Here is a 16,816-nt window from a genome sequence, read left to right as displayed (position 1 = left end):
GGTCTCGACCCGAAACGTCACCCATTCCTTCTCTCCTGAGATGCTGCCTGACCTGCTGAGTTACTCCAGCATTTTGTGATACCTTCAAAATTAAATTGGAGGTCATTATCAAAGGGTTTAATTAATGTAACCATAGGGCTATAGCAATGTGACCATTAAAAGTACCAGGCAATGTAATTATACAATTAATCCTTCCAGACTGAGGTTCTGTCTGAAGTGAGCTACACAAAATGGATTATTGACAGTGGGAGTAATTTCAAGCAGACTAAGAGGCATTTGCTTTAATTGTATTTATCGACATCTAAAGCCACATTGGGTCTTGCAGCATGCAGGGAAGAGGTATTGCATTGAAGATTAATGGGAGACAAAGATGAAGAATGTTGGAAATACTCTTGAGTCACGCAGCAGATGTGGCGAGGAACCGCATTACAGTTCCACCACTGATATTCTGGCACTCTTGGTTCCAGAGCTTTGCTGGTTTATCCAGCAGGCCAAGGAAGTCGGCTATGGGGATAGATTTGCTGGCTCCAGCTCGGCTGGAGTTCCACAGCCCCAGCCGCAGGTTGCAAATTCAAGCCACCAATCGGGTGTGGAAGTCCCGATGAGGTCGAGATTGGCTGCCTTGCCCAGCCTAGGTGCCACATTTCGTGGGAGACTTCCAGGGCGCGCGGGGGGGATTTCTCATGGAACCTCTAGCAACCGAATTGACAAATTGGCCATGGAAGTCCTGATGAGGTCGAGATTGGCTGCCTTGCCCAGCCTGGGTGCCACATTTTCAGGGAGACTTCCAGAGCGCGCGCTGGGGAGGGGGGTGGAATTTCTCGCGGAACCCCTAGCGACCTCTAGCAGAACCCTAGTGTTCATTACAAGTCTATATATTGTTTCTTTATTTCTTTTTCGATCCGATTTCTCCGTTTATTTGGCAAAGTGAAAAACGCGGAAACCATGCAAAAAGCGCGGAAAAATGGATTAAAAAAACGCAGAAATCCGCGGAAAATGCACATGCCTGAGGTCAAGAGAGACTGATAGGGTGGAGGTCAAGAGAGGTAAGTGGTAGTGGCAGTGCTGACTTGGGGAAGATGATTGACCAGTTAATTTCAGATGACCTTGTTGTACGTAAAGGGAATGCAAGCAGAGATGGACATCAAAAGACAGCGCTAGAACTCGGAAGCAAAACACTGCAGATGAGAATTGTGAAAACACTCACAAATGTGGAGAGGGGAAAAGAGCGTAAATGTTTCAGATTGTTGATTTTCTTCAGAGCTAGTTACTATCTCTACCCATCTGCCAATCACCCCCCTCACCTGTATACATCTATCACTTACTAGGTCTTACTCCACCACCACCACCTCATATTTCCAGGCTAGTTTCCCCCCCCCCTCCAATCTGGAGGAAGACCCAGATCCATAGTGTTATCTGTCTATTCCCTCCACAGATGCTGCCCGATCTGCTGAATTCCTTCAACAGTTTGTTTTTAAATTTGTATTGCCTTAGTTTTATCCCCCAAATATTCAAATATGTCTGCCTCGTCCCCAATCATTTACTGTATTTTCAAGCTTAGTGTCAGGATTCACCTTTTGTCCAATTCTATGTAATGCAGAAACAGGAAAATTAATGTGTTCAGTGGGGTGGCAGGGAAATGAAGTAAGCTGCTCAAATCCAATCATCTGGCCCCTTATTTCATTGTTTCCCCATGCACACGTTTACTTGTGCCTGACCAGAGGCCCAGTGCACCACCAGGCTTCTCATAGCACAGGTAGATTGTCTTGATGTTCTTCAAGATCCGGCCCACAGGCTCATTGGCAAAAGACAAAAGCATCTAGATTCAATGCATGCAAATGTTGACCCTTGTACAACATTTGGGCAATGGTAGAAATTAAAAAACAAAAACTGGAAACATCAACTGAATTAAACCAAAGAGAAAGGAAATCTATGCTTCCAACACCCCCCCCCCCCCCCCCCTCCCCCCCACATATTCATTTTCTTCCAATGTCAATGGAACTGAAGACTTGCTCCATATGTATCAGTGGTCACATTTCTCTGCCTTGCTGGGAAGCAGTCAATGCTGCCAATTTGAACTCTCGAGCCTAGTGGAGTTAACCTGACTCCTGCACTTAGCTAGAATGGACTTTAGCCTCTACTCAGAAGTCACAAGTCTCCCCTAGTTTCAGCTGAATGGATTTGCCAGCTTTCTTATGAAGGTGGGAGTTATTTTTAATGAAACATCTTGTGCTTGTGTCACAATTAACTGCTAATCTAATCAAAAAAGAACCTGTCAACTCAGCAACGCTGCAAGAAAGAGATCAAAGTACAAAAAAATATACTGATCAAAGTTCTACTAAAACATCTCAAAAATCATTTGCTCCAACCTTCATGTTTTTCCTCTCACACACTACATGCATTGTTTCTCCCACCCCAAGGGCCTCTCAGCACAAAACACAGAGTAAGCTGTTCTCAGTCATCAATGATTGAAACATAACCTTATTATTTATGTCACCTGCATCCTTGGTATGCAGACCTTGGCGAAACCAGAACCCAGCACACTGTGGTATTTTAAGTGCAATATATAACGATATTATCAGTGTCGGCAATATGAAAAATAAAAAATGCACTTCAATCCACGCTTCAAAAAGTCGGAAATGTGGAATATATTTAAATTGGCCAAAAGCATGGCCAAGTTGATTCAGTTCTCACTATAATGTCACAGGTGCCATCGAATGTTATTGAAGGAACAAATGTTGTATGCCAAAAAGCAAAAACGTTGGCCTTTGTGCCAGATGATTTTGGATCCAATAGAATTTGGACTGTGTGATTTAGGTTAATACTATGCAGTGAAAAGGTTGCATTGCTCAACCTATAATCTTTCAGTACCAAATGATAAACCTCAAACAAAGATTTGCTGGTTGCTGTGGTTCAAGTGATCATTCAAGACGGCTCAGTCATTGGGAATTCTGCCAATCTGGCCGACAACCCATATCTAATAATAAATAATGATATGCCTGTTTACCGCAGTTGTTATATATATTTCCCTACTCCAACTAGTTATTACTTTTCAAAACTAATTCATCGGCAATGGAACGCATACAACAACCCCTGCTGATACAAAAATAAACTTGAATTTGGAATACGTAAAAAAAGGCCGTAATACACTCAGATGCAAGTGTTTTAAACTGCCTAATTTCACTATAACATTTCCATCTCCACTATGGAGATGGGAGGATATGCGAGGGAAACTTTACGGTTACATTTATAGTGATTGTGATTAGTACTTTGGGAACAGTTTGCAAACCCAATAGGTCACGTAATAGAACTTAGCTCCATGACACCGATTTACTCCAATAATAATAATCACAACTTCATGCCCCACAGAAAATCTGTGCGTAGTATGGAATTCGCGCCCTTGAAATCCATGCAAGGCATTTCCTCTGGCTCAGAGCTTTAAGATTTAGAGAGGAACCCAGATTCACCAGCTGTGAGAATGACAGCACACAAATGCAGCTCCCCCTCATGGAGTAATACGTAACAGGCAACAACTTCCCTACCACTAATGCAAGGCTCACCTGCCTGTAGCTTTCACATTTATCCCTTCTGCCCTGTGGGAATTTACATTTTGTTGCCCCATCCCCAAACACACACTGTCAATCGAAATCTTATGGGTGGGGACGAGGTAAGAAAGTTGGGTGCATTTTCAATTCAAGGAAGGCTTTTATGTAAAACAGCTATCCTCAAAATGGCAGACTTGTACATACATGCAACAGGTATAGGTTACAGATTTATAAAGTATCTAAAATCTACAACTTATACACGATTGCATCTACATGAATAGGACATGGTATTGTACATGGTTAAAATGTATAATTATAGATTTTACATTATCAAAGTGTTTAAATATATAGAGGTTTGCCACCGAAACCACTTTTAGTCACTGGAACACAATTGATATATTTATCTTGAAAATATCCAAACAAATGCACACACAATGTCCTTTATTGATTTTCTAATGGATTTTCACCAAAAAAAATCTGAATGTGGTATGTGCTTCTTCTAGATAGACACAAAATGCTGGAGTAACTCAGTGGGTTAGGCAGAATCCCCGGAGAAAAGGAATAGGTGACATTTTGGGTCAAGGGCGTTCATCAGACCTTCTAGTTTGGGAGAAAAACACTTCCGGGTCCCTCTGTTTCATAGTATCAACACTCTATCAATTTAGCTTAACATTGATTACAAAACTCTATGGTTTATATATCTGTAGCCTTCCTTGCTCATTATAGAATTGGGAAAGGAGTCTGCATTGAACAAATACTCACTGGACATTTCTAGGTTTTGACCAATTCATATCCCGAGTTTCCTTCAAGCCCAGACGCAAGCCATTTACTGCACCAATAGCAGCACCTGACGAAACAAAATATACAGAAGGAAATTCCAGGTTTTAAAAAAAACGTCAGACTTTTTCTGAAGAAACGGTGCCAAATTCTCAATTAATAACATGTATATGAAGTGAATTACAGACACATGATGAATTAGTCTTAATACTGGTGAGCAGGCTATGTTAATTGCTCCATTAAAATAGTTAGATTCAATGAAAAATATCAATCTGTTGTTTTACTATTGCATACTTTCCACGTTAAGGAGTCAGTATGTAACCCTAAATATTGCCTAAATAAGGAGCCATTATGAAATAATTCCCAGTGGATCAAGGTTACATTGATTAACTTGTCTATATTGGTCAGAAACAGTGGAATGCTCATCAGCATTTTTCCACCCATACCTGCAAGAAAAATGCATATCTCTTCCAGGCTCCAGACAGAGCTGAAACATTTCCCTCCACTTCCAGTGACCTGACATCTCCAATTGAACTTACTATTAGTCAGTAGGAAGTGTTGCAAAATGAATTATCTGCACAGATTAAATTACTAGGTTAGTTTAAAGATACAGCGTGGAAACAAGCCCTTCGGCCCACCGCACCAACCAGTGATCCCGCACATTAGCGCAATCCTACACATATTAGGGACATTTTTACACTTGTACCAAGCCAATTAACCTACGTCTTTGCAGTGTGGGATGATACCGAAGATCTTGAAGAAACCCACACGGTCACGGGGAGAACGTAAACCCCGTACAGACAGCACCCACAGTCGGGATCGAACCCGGGTCTTCGAAGCTGCAAGCACTGTAAGGCAGCAACTCTACCGCAGCACCACCGTGCCTCCCTTGATCTGGAGCTGTGTTACTTGGTCAGTTACAATAGTTAATCTTATTCTTAATCTTGAAGCATCTCCCTCTGCCTCCCTGAGCAGTTTTGTTTGGGAGACAGAGGGAGATGCTTCAAGATTAGTCAAGTCAAGTCAAATTTATTTGTCACATACACATACACGATGTGCAGTGAAATGAAAGTGGCAATGCCTGCGGGTTGTGCACAAAAAAGAATTACAGTTACAGCATATAAATAAAGTTAATAAGTTACTATTAGTGTCGACAAAAATTTAGTCTCAGGGGTTATAAAAGTTGACAGTCCTGATGGCCTGTGGGAAGAAGCTCCGTCTCATCCTCTCCGTTTACGCAGCGTGACAGCGGAGCCGTTTGCCTGATCGTAGCATCTGGAACAGTCCGTTACTGGGGTGGCAGGGGTCCCTCATGATCTTGCTTGCTCTGGATCTGTACCTCCTGATGTATAGGTCCTGCAGGGGGATGAGTGTAGTTCCCATGGTGCGTTCTGCCGAACGCACTACTCTCTGCAGGGCCATCCTGTCCTGGGCAGAGCTGTTCCCAAACCAGACTGTAATGTTGCCAGACAGGATGCTCTCTACAGCCCCAGAATAGAAGCAATGAAGGATCCTCAGAGACACTCTGAATTTCCTCAATTGTCTAAGGTGGTAAAGGCGCTGCTTAGCCTTACCCACCAGTGCGGCAATGTGCGTTGCCCACGTCAGATCCTCTGTGATGCGAACTCCCAAGTATTTAAAACTGCTCACCCTATCCACAGTAGATCCATTTATCTCCAGTGGCGTGTACGTCCTTGGATGTTTAGCCCTTCTGAAGTCCACAATCAGCTCCTTTGTTTTAGTGACATTCAAGAGGAGGCTATTATCCTGACACCAGAGTGCCAGATCAGCCACCTCCTCCCTCGTTGTTGGAGATCCAGCCCACCACCACAGTGTCATCAGCAAACTTGATGATGGAGTTTGAGCTGAACCTGGCCCCACAGTCATGTGTGTACAGGGAGTACAGTAGGGGGCTAAGGACGCAGCCCTGGGGAGACCTATGTTCAGGGTGAGGGAGCTAGATGTGTGTTCCCCCATCCTGACCAGTTGGGGCCTGGCAGTGAGAAAGTCCAGGACCCAGGCACACAGAGGTGTGCTAAGCCCCAGTTCCAGCAGCTTCTCAACCAGTCTGCTGGGGACTATTGTGTTGAATGCTGAACTAAAGTCAATGAACAGCATCCTCACATAGCCCCCCTGGCTGTCCAGATGAGAGAGAGCGGTGTGTAGAACCTGGGAGACCGCATCATCCGTGGACCTGTTCGGACGGTATGCGAACTGTAGTGGGTCCATGTTGCGAGGAAGGAGGGCGCAGATGTGCTTCTTGACTAGCCTCTCAAAGCATTTCATGACAACCGAGGTGAGGGCCACCGGTCGGTAGTCATTTAAACACGCTGGAGAGGCATTCTTTGGCACCGGTACAATGATGGATCTTTTGAAGCATGCAGGGACCACGGACTTTGCCAAGGAGAGGTTGAATATTGTGGTGAGCACTGGAGCAAGCTGAGTAGCACAAGACTTTAGTACTCGCCCAGATATACCATCTGGGCCTCCAGCTTTCCTCGTGTTCACACGCGTCAGAGCCCACCTCACCTCATGCTCGGACACCGAGAATGTGTGCACATCCTCGGGGGTGGATCCCCCTCCAGCCTCGCTAGCCAGCGACCCTTCGGTGCTGTTTTTAGACGGCGAGCTGGTGGTGTTACCCGTCTCAAACCGTGCATAAAAAGAGTTCAGGTCATCAGCTAAGGAAGAGCCGGCACTTCCGGTTGAGGGGGTGCTGGACCTGTAGCTAATTATAGTCCGTAGCCCCTGATTAAGAATAAGATTAACTATTGTAACTGACCAAGTAACACAGCTCCAGATCAAGTAACACCAAGTAAATCAAATATCTACTAGGCATCCTCACACAAGTATACCATTGTTCTCTCAATGTACCATGAACCACCTAGTTTCAATAAAGGTCCAATTTGATCAAAGTCTTCTATGTTCTAACTCAACAATATTAAGTTTGTCACTACTCTGTATAGAAACATAGAAAATAGGTGCAGGAGTAGGCCATTCGGCCCTTCGAGCCTGCACCGCCATTCAATATGATCATGGTTGATCATCCAACTCAGTATCCCGTACCTGCCTTCTCTCCATACCACCTGATCCCTTTAGCCACAAGGGCCACATCTAACTCCCTCTAAATATAGCCAATGAACTGGCCTCAACTACCTTCTGTGGCAGAGAATTCCACAGATTCACCACTCCGTGTGAAAAAAAACTTTCTCATCTCGGTCCCAAAAGACTTCCCCCTTATCCTTAAACTGTGACCCCTTGTTCTGGACTTCCCCAACATCGGGAACAATCTTCCTGTATCTGCCCGTGACTTACATTTCCATCTCCCCTCAATCCCCTCTCACCAATCTCTCAATTCTGGATCTTAACTTGCTTGTAAGGTCTCATCTACCAGTGAAAATTAGAGTCTATTGAACTTTAATTTGCACCGGCATGATTATTGTAATGACAAGAATCCAAACATACCAGTCATACAGCAGCCACCAATTGTAAAAAATGCCAGTTCAAATCTTCCTCTGGTCTTATTTGCTCCTGTTGGTAATATAAATTCATCATTATCCTGAAAAAGAGAAACAAGTGTGAGAATTGGTCTTTATATAATCTTATGATGCATCTCTCTCTCTGATCTGCCATAATGCTGACATCACATCCCGCCCAGCATCACGTGTTGAAAATGCCAGATTTAAGTAATTTTCATCAGTAGTTGTGATCTGAAACACAGTGACTGTAGACGTAGCGGGTACAGAAACTTCAAGAAAATTGGATACGCATTTCAAGAAAAATCAGTTGTGGGGCTCTGATGCAAAGAGCAGGAGAATGGGAAAAGTTCAGTTTAGTTTATTGTTAAGTGTACTGACGTACAGTGAAAAGATCTGTCGTAGACTTACTGAGGCAATTATCCACCATTTGCATAGCAACAATTCTATGCATTTAGATATCTACCAAATGCTGTGGAAACAACAGAAAGAACCAAGATCAACCAAACTGTCTGAGATGAAATGGCAATCACAAGGCCATTAAAGCGAAATTGATAATCCACGATATCACTGTTCGGAAATCCGGATGGTTCAGCACCCGGCACGCCGGGCATTTCGAATGCTCCCTTTAAACACATTGGGTTTAAAGTGTATTGACTACTAACTATGCAAAATCTTAAATTAAAAGAACGTTGGAATACTAATAAGAATAATTTCCAAAAATTCAGAAAATCTGCCAGTCAGACCAAAAAATCCTAAGGATGCCAGATTTTTGTGACTTGCACAGTTGTTCCAATATTCTGGCACTAGATGGCGTGTTATGTCAGATCACAAACAAAAAAAACCCCAAAAGACAAATGTTCCCTCCCTACAAATAAACATAAGTTTGCCCTCACCACCTTTCCCCCTACCCCGGCAAGAAAAGGGCATAAGCAAAACAAAAATCTCACACATGCACCATTTGGCAAAATTATTTTAAACTAAAGCTGTCCCTCAAAATCCCAGGTACACAAGCAATTCGCGTGCTCTAAACCAGTTTAGATTTTAAAAATATTGGATACCCAGAAGTATGACAGGTAGGGGAGAAAAAGGCTTGTGTAATAGAGCTCATTCTAGCTAGCATGCATAATATCAGATAAAGCACATTACCCAAGGGACTAAATGACTGTGCAACCCCATGAGGTTAGAAGAATTTCTTTGCCAAACTGCTTCAGTGTTGCGTAGAGATTGGATTATATTAAAAACTATTGATTAAATAATAGAGAATTGAAGAAATGTTTCCTCTTTCCTTGTTCTCAGTATTTCCTTTGAACCTTCTTTTTGGTGACAAATTTTTCTAAGCTTCTTACACAACAGCTGCTGGTACTGTAAATCCAATTTAATGGTGAAGTCACACAGTTCAGCACCTCATGTAGCTGTGGTCCTGATTTACTGGCACTATTTCTGCCATTCTCCAGGATTCTTCCATTTCTCTGTCTCACCTCTGTCATTTCTACAGGCATGGGGAATTCTCAACATTGCCTTCAGGCTCCATGGAGCACTATGTCATCAAGTAGATGACTGTTTGCTACCATCACTCAATTGGAGATAATGTGTCACGGTGACGTTAAACATGGAGAAGCACCAGAAGTGACACGTGGGCCAAAATGGCATATTCCTGTGCTGTACTACTCTATGTTACAGTGCTTTACTCTGCGTCAGGGCTGCACACTTGCTAAGATAAGTCTGGTAGTACCATCAGTTATTGAACTGGCTGAATCCTGAAGAACACAGCTGGTTACTCACAGACTGCATTTGTGGCAGGTGTCAAGGGAAATAACATATAGGTAAATTACTTAACCTAGATCTCATCAATCTGCATTCTGAATACAAATATGGTCACAATAGGCAAAAGTAAATATTGCAAAGTCCTTCATGACATTTTACTTCTTCAAAGGCCATGCATCTTGGTGTTATGCTGCACCAGCATTGTGCTAAATGAGATCTCACCATGACTTCATTATGATCATATCCTTACGATAATCTCATCAAGTCATAGTCTTCACTCTAACATTACTATCTACTTGGAGGACCAATGCTTATCTAAAATTAAACCCAGCACCATAGGCTTGCTTGCCGATTTAAGATAATACTCTCGACTGCATTTCAAGAATTCTGTGCCTTTTACATCTTTTACTCTGTCGATGTCCCCAATAACGTTATAGGTAGTTGAAATTTCTGCCTAATTGGTGTTACATTTCTTAGGACAACAATGGAAAAAAAAGATATGCATTGTTCCATCTTCATCTTGCTGTTTGGTGGCCTTAATATGATCTCAATGATTTCTCCTCATCTCATGTGGTCTCTTTTGTGGATTTAGAACAGATCATTCATCTCACAGCTGTAACTTTCCTTAAACAATATTGCTGACCCCCCCCCCCCTTTCCTGAAACCTTCATCTTGCCTCAGACCTTATAATCCCCACTGATTTTTAATCCATGTTTCAGAAGTGGCTAGATCATATTCCCACAGTATTTCCGCGCGTTCAGTTCATTGCCTCTCTTCGCATGACTGCATTAAACACATAATTAAGCACTTTCCAGTCTTTCGTCCTTTACTTGCCAACTCATTCCCCCGACTATACTCATTTATTAAATCCCTACCTTCCACAACCAATTTTGTCTCTGTCTCCCTTTCACAATGGCCATCAGGTTCCCATTCCCTGCTAAGCTAGTTTATACTCAGCCTAACAGAATTAGCCAACTTCTCTTAAAAGATATAGCGCCCACCCAATTAGGTATGTATGGCACTAGAAAGCTTTTTGACAGAACATACTTGGGGCCAGCTTCCATCTGGCACCCAACACACAGGAGATTAAAATCGAGGTTGGGTCCATCAAAATGTTGAATCCAGTCTTAAAGAGTTGTACAAAACCTCACAAAACTTGGGAGTGGCATTCCCACTGCTGGATTTGACAGCACTCGCTGTACATTAGCATCAAAGTAAAATCTGTATTGTATCTTCCATCTCCCAATACTTTCCCATTGCCAGCTTAAATGACACAGACCATTCCTCTGTGGCTTGCAGGAGAGACATTGGACAAGCAGTTCACTTCCAATGGAAATTAGATCAGGATTGAACCCGGGTCGCTGGAGCTACGAGTATTGCCAGCAATTTCGGGCACCATATCCGAGGAAGGATGTGCTGGCGCTGGAGAGGGTTCAGAGGATCACGAGAACAAGGTCAAATCAATGGATATTTTGTAGGCAGAGATAGATTCTTGATTAGTACAGGTGTCAGGAGTTGTGGGGAGAAGGCAGGAGAATTGGGTTAAGAGGGAAAGATAGATCAGCCATGATTATATGGCAGAGTAGACTTGATGGGCCGAACAGCCTAATTCTGCTCCTATCACATATGAACTTATGAGGCTGCAGCTAGCTACACCAACCTCCTGTTAGTTGGAGCTCCCTCAACTCCACACCCCGGCTATCCAAGTATGCCCTACCTAACAGCACCTTTGCCAGAAGGATTACACTGTTTCAAGGTGGTGGCTTCGCACCACGTTCTCAAGACCAACTGGTACAGACTAAAACGGCCGGCCTTCCCAGCACTGCCCACATTTCAAAAGCCGAATAAAAGTGAATTAATGAAATATAGAACTGAGAATTATACAATCATGCTGCAAACTAATCTGAGCTGTATCCTGTATGAAAGCATACGCTAATCTATCTGTCTCACTCATAAAACACATATCCCGCTCCAATCATTGCAGAGCTTTAAATATCTCACAAAAAAACATTTTCTACTCACATGAATCAAATATCTAGGATCAAGGTTCAGGTATGGAGATAGAGGGCTCATTCCAGTCACTGAAAACAACAAAACGGCAACAATTAGTCCCAGCATCATTCTTCATTCTCTTTTTCCTCTCAGGCACAGCCTGACCCTCCCTTTCTGCACCAACGCATGTATTTATTTCTTTCACACTCACACCTAGAAATTGTTGAATGACATTTCACTTAAATAATCCATAGCTTTCACACATTTCCTTTGAAAATTTCCACTTTTCCAGAATGGTTTCCAGATCATCTCGACATACTGGACAAGGACCCACTTTTGTGCTAATTTCTGAATGGAATTTAATGACACCCATTTTGCTGTGCTAAAGTATAAATAAATGTACTTAGCACCAATGCTCAATTGGTTGCCTGCAAAATAAAATGCAAAATTGGCAAAAAGTTCAATACAATGTTAGGGTTGTTTAAACCTGGTAAATAAGCAAAAAGAGCCATGTATGGTGGTTGATGCTGCAGTCTGTATGGAGTTTGTACATTCTCCTTGTGACTGCATGGGTTTTCTCCAGGTTTCAAGGTCAGTTTATTGTCACATGTACCAATTAAGGTACAGTGAAATTTGAGTTACCACTCAAATTTGGTGCTCCGGTTTCCACCACATTTCAAAGACACAGGTTTGTAGCTTAATTGGCTTCTGTAAATTGTCACTAGTGTGTAGGATAGTGCTCATGCATGGGGTGATTTCGACTCAGTGGGCCGAAGGGCCTGTTTCCACGCAATCTCTCTAAAGTCTATAGACTATAATCCTCCACTGTTGAGTTTTAAAACTTAATTAGTGCTACCATCTGCCCCCAAGGCCTTATATTTTTAGTTGGCATTTGGCCTTTTATCTCCAAATTGTTTAATTTAGCATTTACTGTCCGTCTTACCTGGATGTTAGCAGTTTCATCCAAATGCTTATCAACAAAGCAACCTATCACTAATTGTGGTACCATGCAAAAATCAACATTGACAACAATGAAAAGCCAGAGAGGCAGGAGAGAAGCCTCTGGACTAGTGGACTGTGCAGCACCAGAGAGGGTGGTTTAAATCAACACACTGCAGGTCTCCCCAGACCAGTACAAAAGACTCCTTAGGATTTGGAAAACAAAATGACCAGTAACAAAATCTTCCAGAATTGCCTATCAACATTCCAAAAGTGAAATACTCCAGAGGGTGGAAATCAAAAATTAAAATATAAAACACTGAAGGACAGGAAGCATCTTTGGCAGCAGCTCAAAACCTGTTGCATTTCTAACTTTCCCCAGATGCAATGAAAGATCATCAATTTGAAACTCTGAATCTCTGTGTGGAAACTATCCAATGAGCTGACTATTCCCAGAATTTCTGCTTTATGCCTACCAAGCAATACTTCCTAAAAATAATTCAGAGATGGTTTTTTCTATAAATAATACTTATACTTACTGCAACCCACAAAACATTAAATGAAAACTAAGATAGACATTTATCTTTTGCACCATGAATTCTCTTTAGAACGATTGCATACATTTTCAATATTGACTGTCTATGGATATAAAAGAATTCTCTTGTTGAAAATGCAAGTTCTGGTTGCACATCGACAAAACAATAACGTTACCCTTGTCCTTGGCTCTGAGCTGCATTACTCAAGCACCAGCTCCATTTTAAACTTAACCACTTGAGGCTTATTTTACAGAAATAGAAACTTCTACAACACTTCTTTCCTCCCTCAAGACTTTTTCCCCTCTATAATCACATAGGGCGGCACGGTGGCGCAGCGGTAGAGTTGCTGCTTTACAGCGAATGCAGCGCCGGAGACTCAGGTTCGATCCTGACTACGGGTGCTGCACTGTAAGGAGTTTGTACGTTCTCCCCGTGACCTGCGTGGGTTTTCTCCGAGATCTTCGGTTTCCTCCCACACTCCAAAGACGTACAGGTTTGTAGGTTAATTGGCTGGGTAAATGTAAATGTAAATGTAAAAATTGTCCCTAGTGGGTGTAGGATAGTGTTAATGTACGGGGATCGCTGGGCGGCACGGACTTGGTGGGCCGAAAAGGCCTGTTTCCGCGCTGTATATATATGATGATATGATATTGAACCATGCAAAATATAAAGCAACAAATATTTTTTGTTTGTTTCAGAGTACAACTTGGTACTGGTGTGTGCGAGATGGAAGCTAGTGGGGTGCTCGCCTGTGGTAACGCAGGCAGATGTCCAGTGTACCCGAGGATTGCATCAGCAGGAGGTGCATTCAGGTGCAGCTCCTTAAAGACCGTGTTAGGGAACTGGAGCTGCAGTTGGATGGCCTCAGACTCGTCCAGGAGAGTGAGGAAGTTCATACATAGGGGTTAGAGAGGTGGTTACACACAGGTGCAGACAGAAAATAGATGGGTCAGGAAAAGGAATAGGCAGAGAGGAATCACCTATGGCCATTCCCCTGCAAAACAGGTATACCCTTTTGGATATTATTCAGGGGGTTTTCCATTCAGGGGAGAGCAGCAGCCGGCCTGGCATCCGGCCTGGCTCTGAGGCACAGCAGGGTAGGGTGAGGACAGGCAGAACGATAGAGATAGGAGACACAATAGTTAGGGGGTCAGATAGGAATTTCTGAGACAGAAAGCGTGACTCCAGGATGGTCTGTTGCCTCAATGATGCCAGGGTCCAGGATGTCTCTGAGCAGCTGCAGAACATTCTCAAGGGGGAGGGAGAGCAGCCAGAAGTCATTGTGCACGTCGGCACAAACAACAGATAGGAAATGGGATGAAGTCCTGTGCAGTGAATATAGGGAGCTAAGCTAAAAGTTAAAATGCAAGACCTTGAGGGTGACAATCTCTGGAATACTATTGCTGCCACTTGCTAATAAAGTGGCAATAGGATAGGACTGATGAATGCATGACTGAGGAATTGGTGCAGGGGGCAGGGATTCAGATACTAGGACCATAGTCATACAGTGTGGAAACAAGCTGTTCAACCCAACATGCCTACACCGGCCAAATGTCCAAGCTACTCAACACTATTACCACCTGCCAGCATTTGGTCCATATGCCTCCAAACCTGTCCTATCCATGTACCTGTCCAACTGCTTCTTAAATGTTGGGATAGTCCCAGCCTCAACTACCTCCTCTGGCAGCTTGTTCCATACATCCACTACCCTTTGTGTGAAAAAGTTACCCCTCAGATTCCTATTAAATATTTTCCCCTTCACCTTAAACCTATGTCCTCTGGTCATCGATTCACCTACTCTGGGCAAGAGACTCTTGTGCATCTACCCGATCTATTCCTCTAATGATCTTATACACCTCTATAAGATTACCTCTCATCCTCCTGCGCTCCAAGAAATAGAGCCCCAGCCTACTCAACCTCTGCCTATAGCTCAGACCCTCTAGTCTTGGCAACATACTCGTAAAAGTGGGATATTTTGTTATTCCTGTGTTCTATATTTACTTTCGACTTTGTTCCAAATCACTTCTGCATCTACAACTTATTCTCAACCCCATCAATCCCAACCCCCCCCCCCCCCCCCCCAATCATCCCTCTCTGAAAAACACACATTATAAATCAGTTGTTGCTGGTTAGTCAAATGGTCTCGACCACCTCTCTACTTCAATTTCTTAGAACAATTGCCCTTAAGTACTGGGCCTCATCATCTTCATCCATAAGATTTCAACATCTGTAGTTCCTCATGTCTAGATGTGCTGATGAACAGGCATGTAACATAATAAAACAATTAATTTGAAAACTTGAGTAATTTCTCTTGTATCAGGCTTCAGGGATGAATATCAGATGAATCTACAGTTTTGCCATATAACTACATACAAAGTTAATGACCAGATTCCTTCATTTACAATTAGCAAAATTCATCAATTGCACAAGGGCATGTGCAAACTACTCGTAGCCAATGTGAGTTGATGTATTTTTTTAAGATAAAGAACATACAGTAAAGAAGCAGTTACAATTGAGTAACTGAAATGTGCAGGAAGGAATTACAGATGCTGGTTTACACCGAAGATAGACACAAAATGCTGGAGTAATGCAGCGGGACAGGCAGCATCTCTGGAGAGAAGGAATGGGTGACGTTTCGGGTCAAGACCCTTCTCTTTGAGACTGCTCTTCTGAACAAGGGTCTTGACCCGAAACATCACCTATTCCTTTTCTCCGGAGATGCTGCCTGTCCCGCGGAGTTACAATAGACAATAGGTGTAGGAGGAGGCCATTCAACGTGATCATGGCTGATCATTCTCAATCAGTACCCCGTTCCTGCCTTCTCCCCATACCCCCCTGACTCCGCTATCCTTAAGAGCTCTATCTAGCTCTCTCTTGGATGCATTCAGAGAATTGGCCTCCACTGCCTTCTGAGCCAGAAAATTCCACAGATTTACAACTCTCTGACTGAAAAAGTTTTTCCTCATCTCAGTTCTAAATGGCCTACCCCCTATTCTTAAACTGTGGCCCCTTGTTCTGGACTCCCCCAACATTGGGAACATGTTTCCTGCCTCTAACGTGTCCAACCCCTTAATAATCTTATACGTTTCGATAAGATCCCCTCTCATGCTTCTAAATTCCAGTGTATACAAGCCTAGTCGCTCCAGTCTTTCAACATTTGACAGTCCCGCCATTCCGGGAATTAACCTAGTAAACCTACGCTGCACGCCCTCAATAGCAAGAATGTCCTTCCTCAAATTTGGAGACCAAAACTGCACACAATAAGTACTCCAGGTGCGGTCTCACTAGGGCCCTGTACAACTGCAGAAGGACCTCTTTGCTTCTATACTCAACTCCTCTAGTTATGAAGGCATTTTGTGTCTATCTCCAATGTGAGTAGCTGTATTTTTAATGCTAGTCAAGATCAAAAGGCAGTTTATTATAACTGATTTATTTGCTGTAAATAGTTTGAACGTTTTTACAAGTGACATGCCCCTGCTTTAGGCGAGGGCGAGCACACGGTGCCGGGTTGGTGCTCGGCGCCTCGCGGGCCTAGCCAGCGCCATACTCACAGGGGACACGGGAAAGGTCGGGCTGCGAATAGTCTGACACAGATCCGCCGGCCGCTCCCGCACCTCCGCCGCCGCCGAAGAGGCCGAAGCCGGCCCGAAGTCCTCCGCCGGTTCCAGAGTTGTCCATTTTTGTCGAGTTGGGTCAGGGGAGGGTGAGAGCCGCTACCGAGGCCGCACTGTCACCCGACCGGCCCGTCAAACCATGGCAACCAGCGTCCGCGCGACACTTTACA

At 43.4% G+C, this 16,816-nt stretch overlaps 1 protein-coding gene across 1 annotated transcript in view; it reads right to left on the bottom strand.

The window, feature by feature from the left end:
* timm23a (translocase of inner mitochondrial membrane 23 homolog a (yeast)) overlaps positions 1-16,816 on the bottom strand; it is a 26,966-nt gene extending 10,150 nt beyond the window's left edge. Inside the window, exons 1-4 of the mRNA XM_078428485.1 lie at positions 16,584-16,816; positions 11,588-11,646; positions 7,788-7,881; positions 4,308-4,392 (exon numbers count right to left, since the gene is read on the bottom strand). Of these exons, the coding sequence (XP_078284611.1) occupies positions 4,308-4,392; positions 7,788-7,881; positions 11,588-11,646; positions 16,584-16,710 (365 nt within the window). The 5' untranslated portion in view covers positions 16,711-16,816. The remainder of the gene's footprint in view (positions 1-4,307; positions 4,393-7,787; positions 7,882-11,587; positions 11,647-16,583) is intronic.

Source organism: Rhinoraja longicauda, chromosome 35, assembly GCF_053455715.1.
Source record: "Rhinoraja longicauda isolate Sanriku21f chromosome 35, sRhiLon1.1, whole genome shotgun sequence".
NCBI lineage: Eukaryota > Metazoa > Chordata > Chondrichthyes > Rajiformes > Arhynchobatidae > Rhinoraja > Rhinoraja longicauda.
This window is presented reverse-complemented; position numbering and strand designations above follow the sequence as displayed.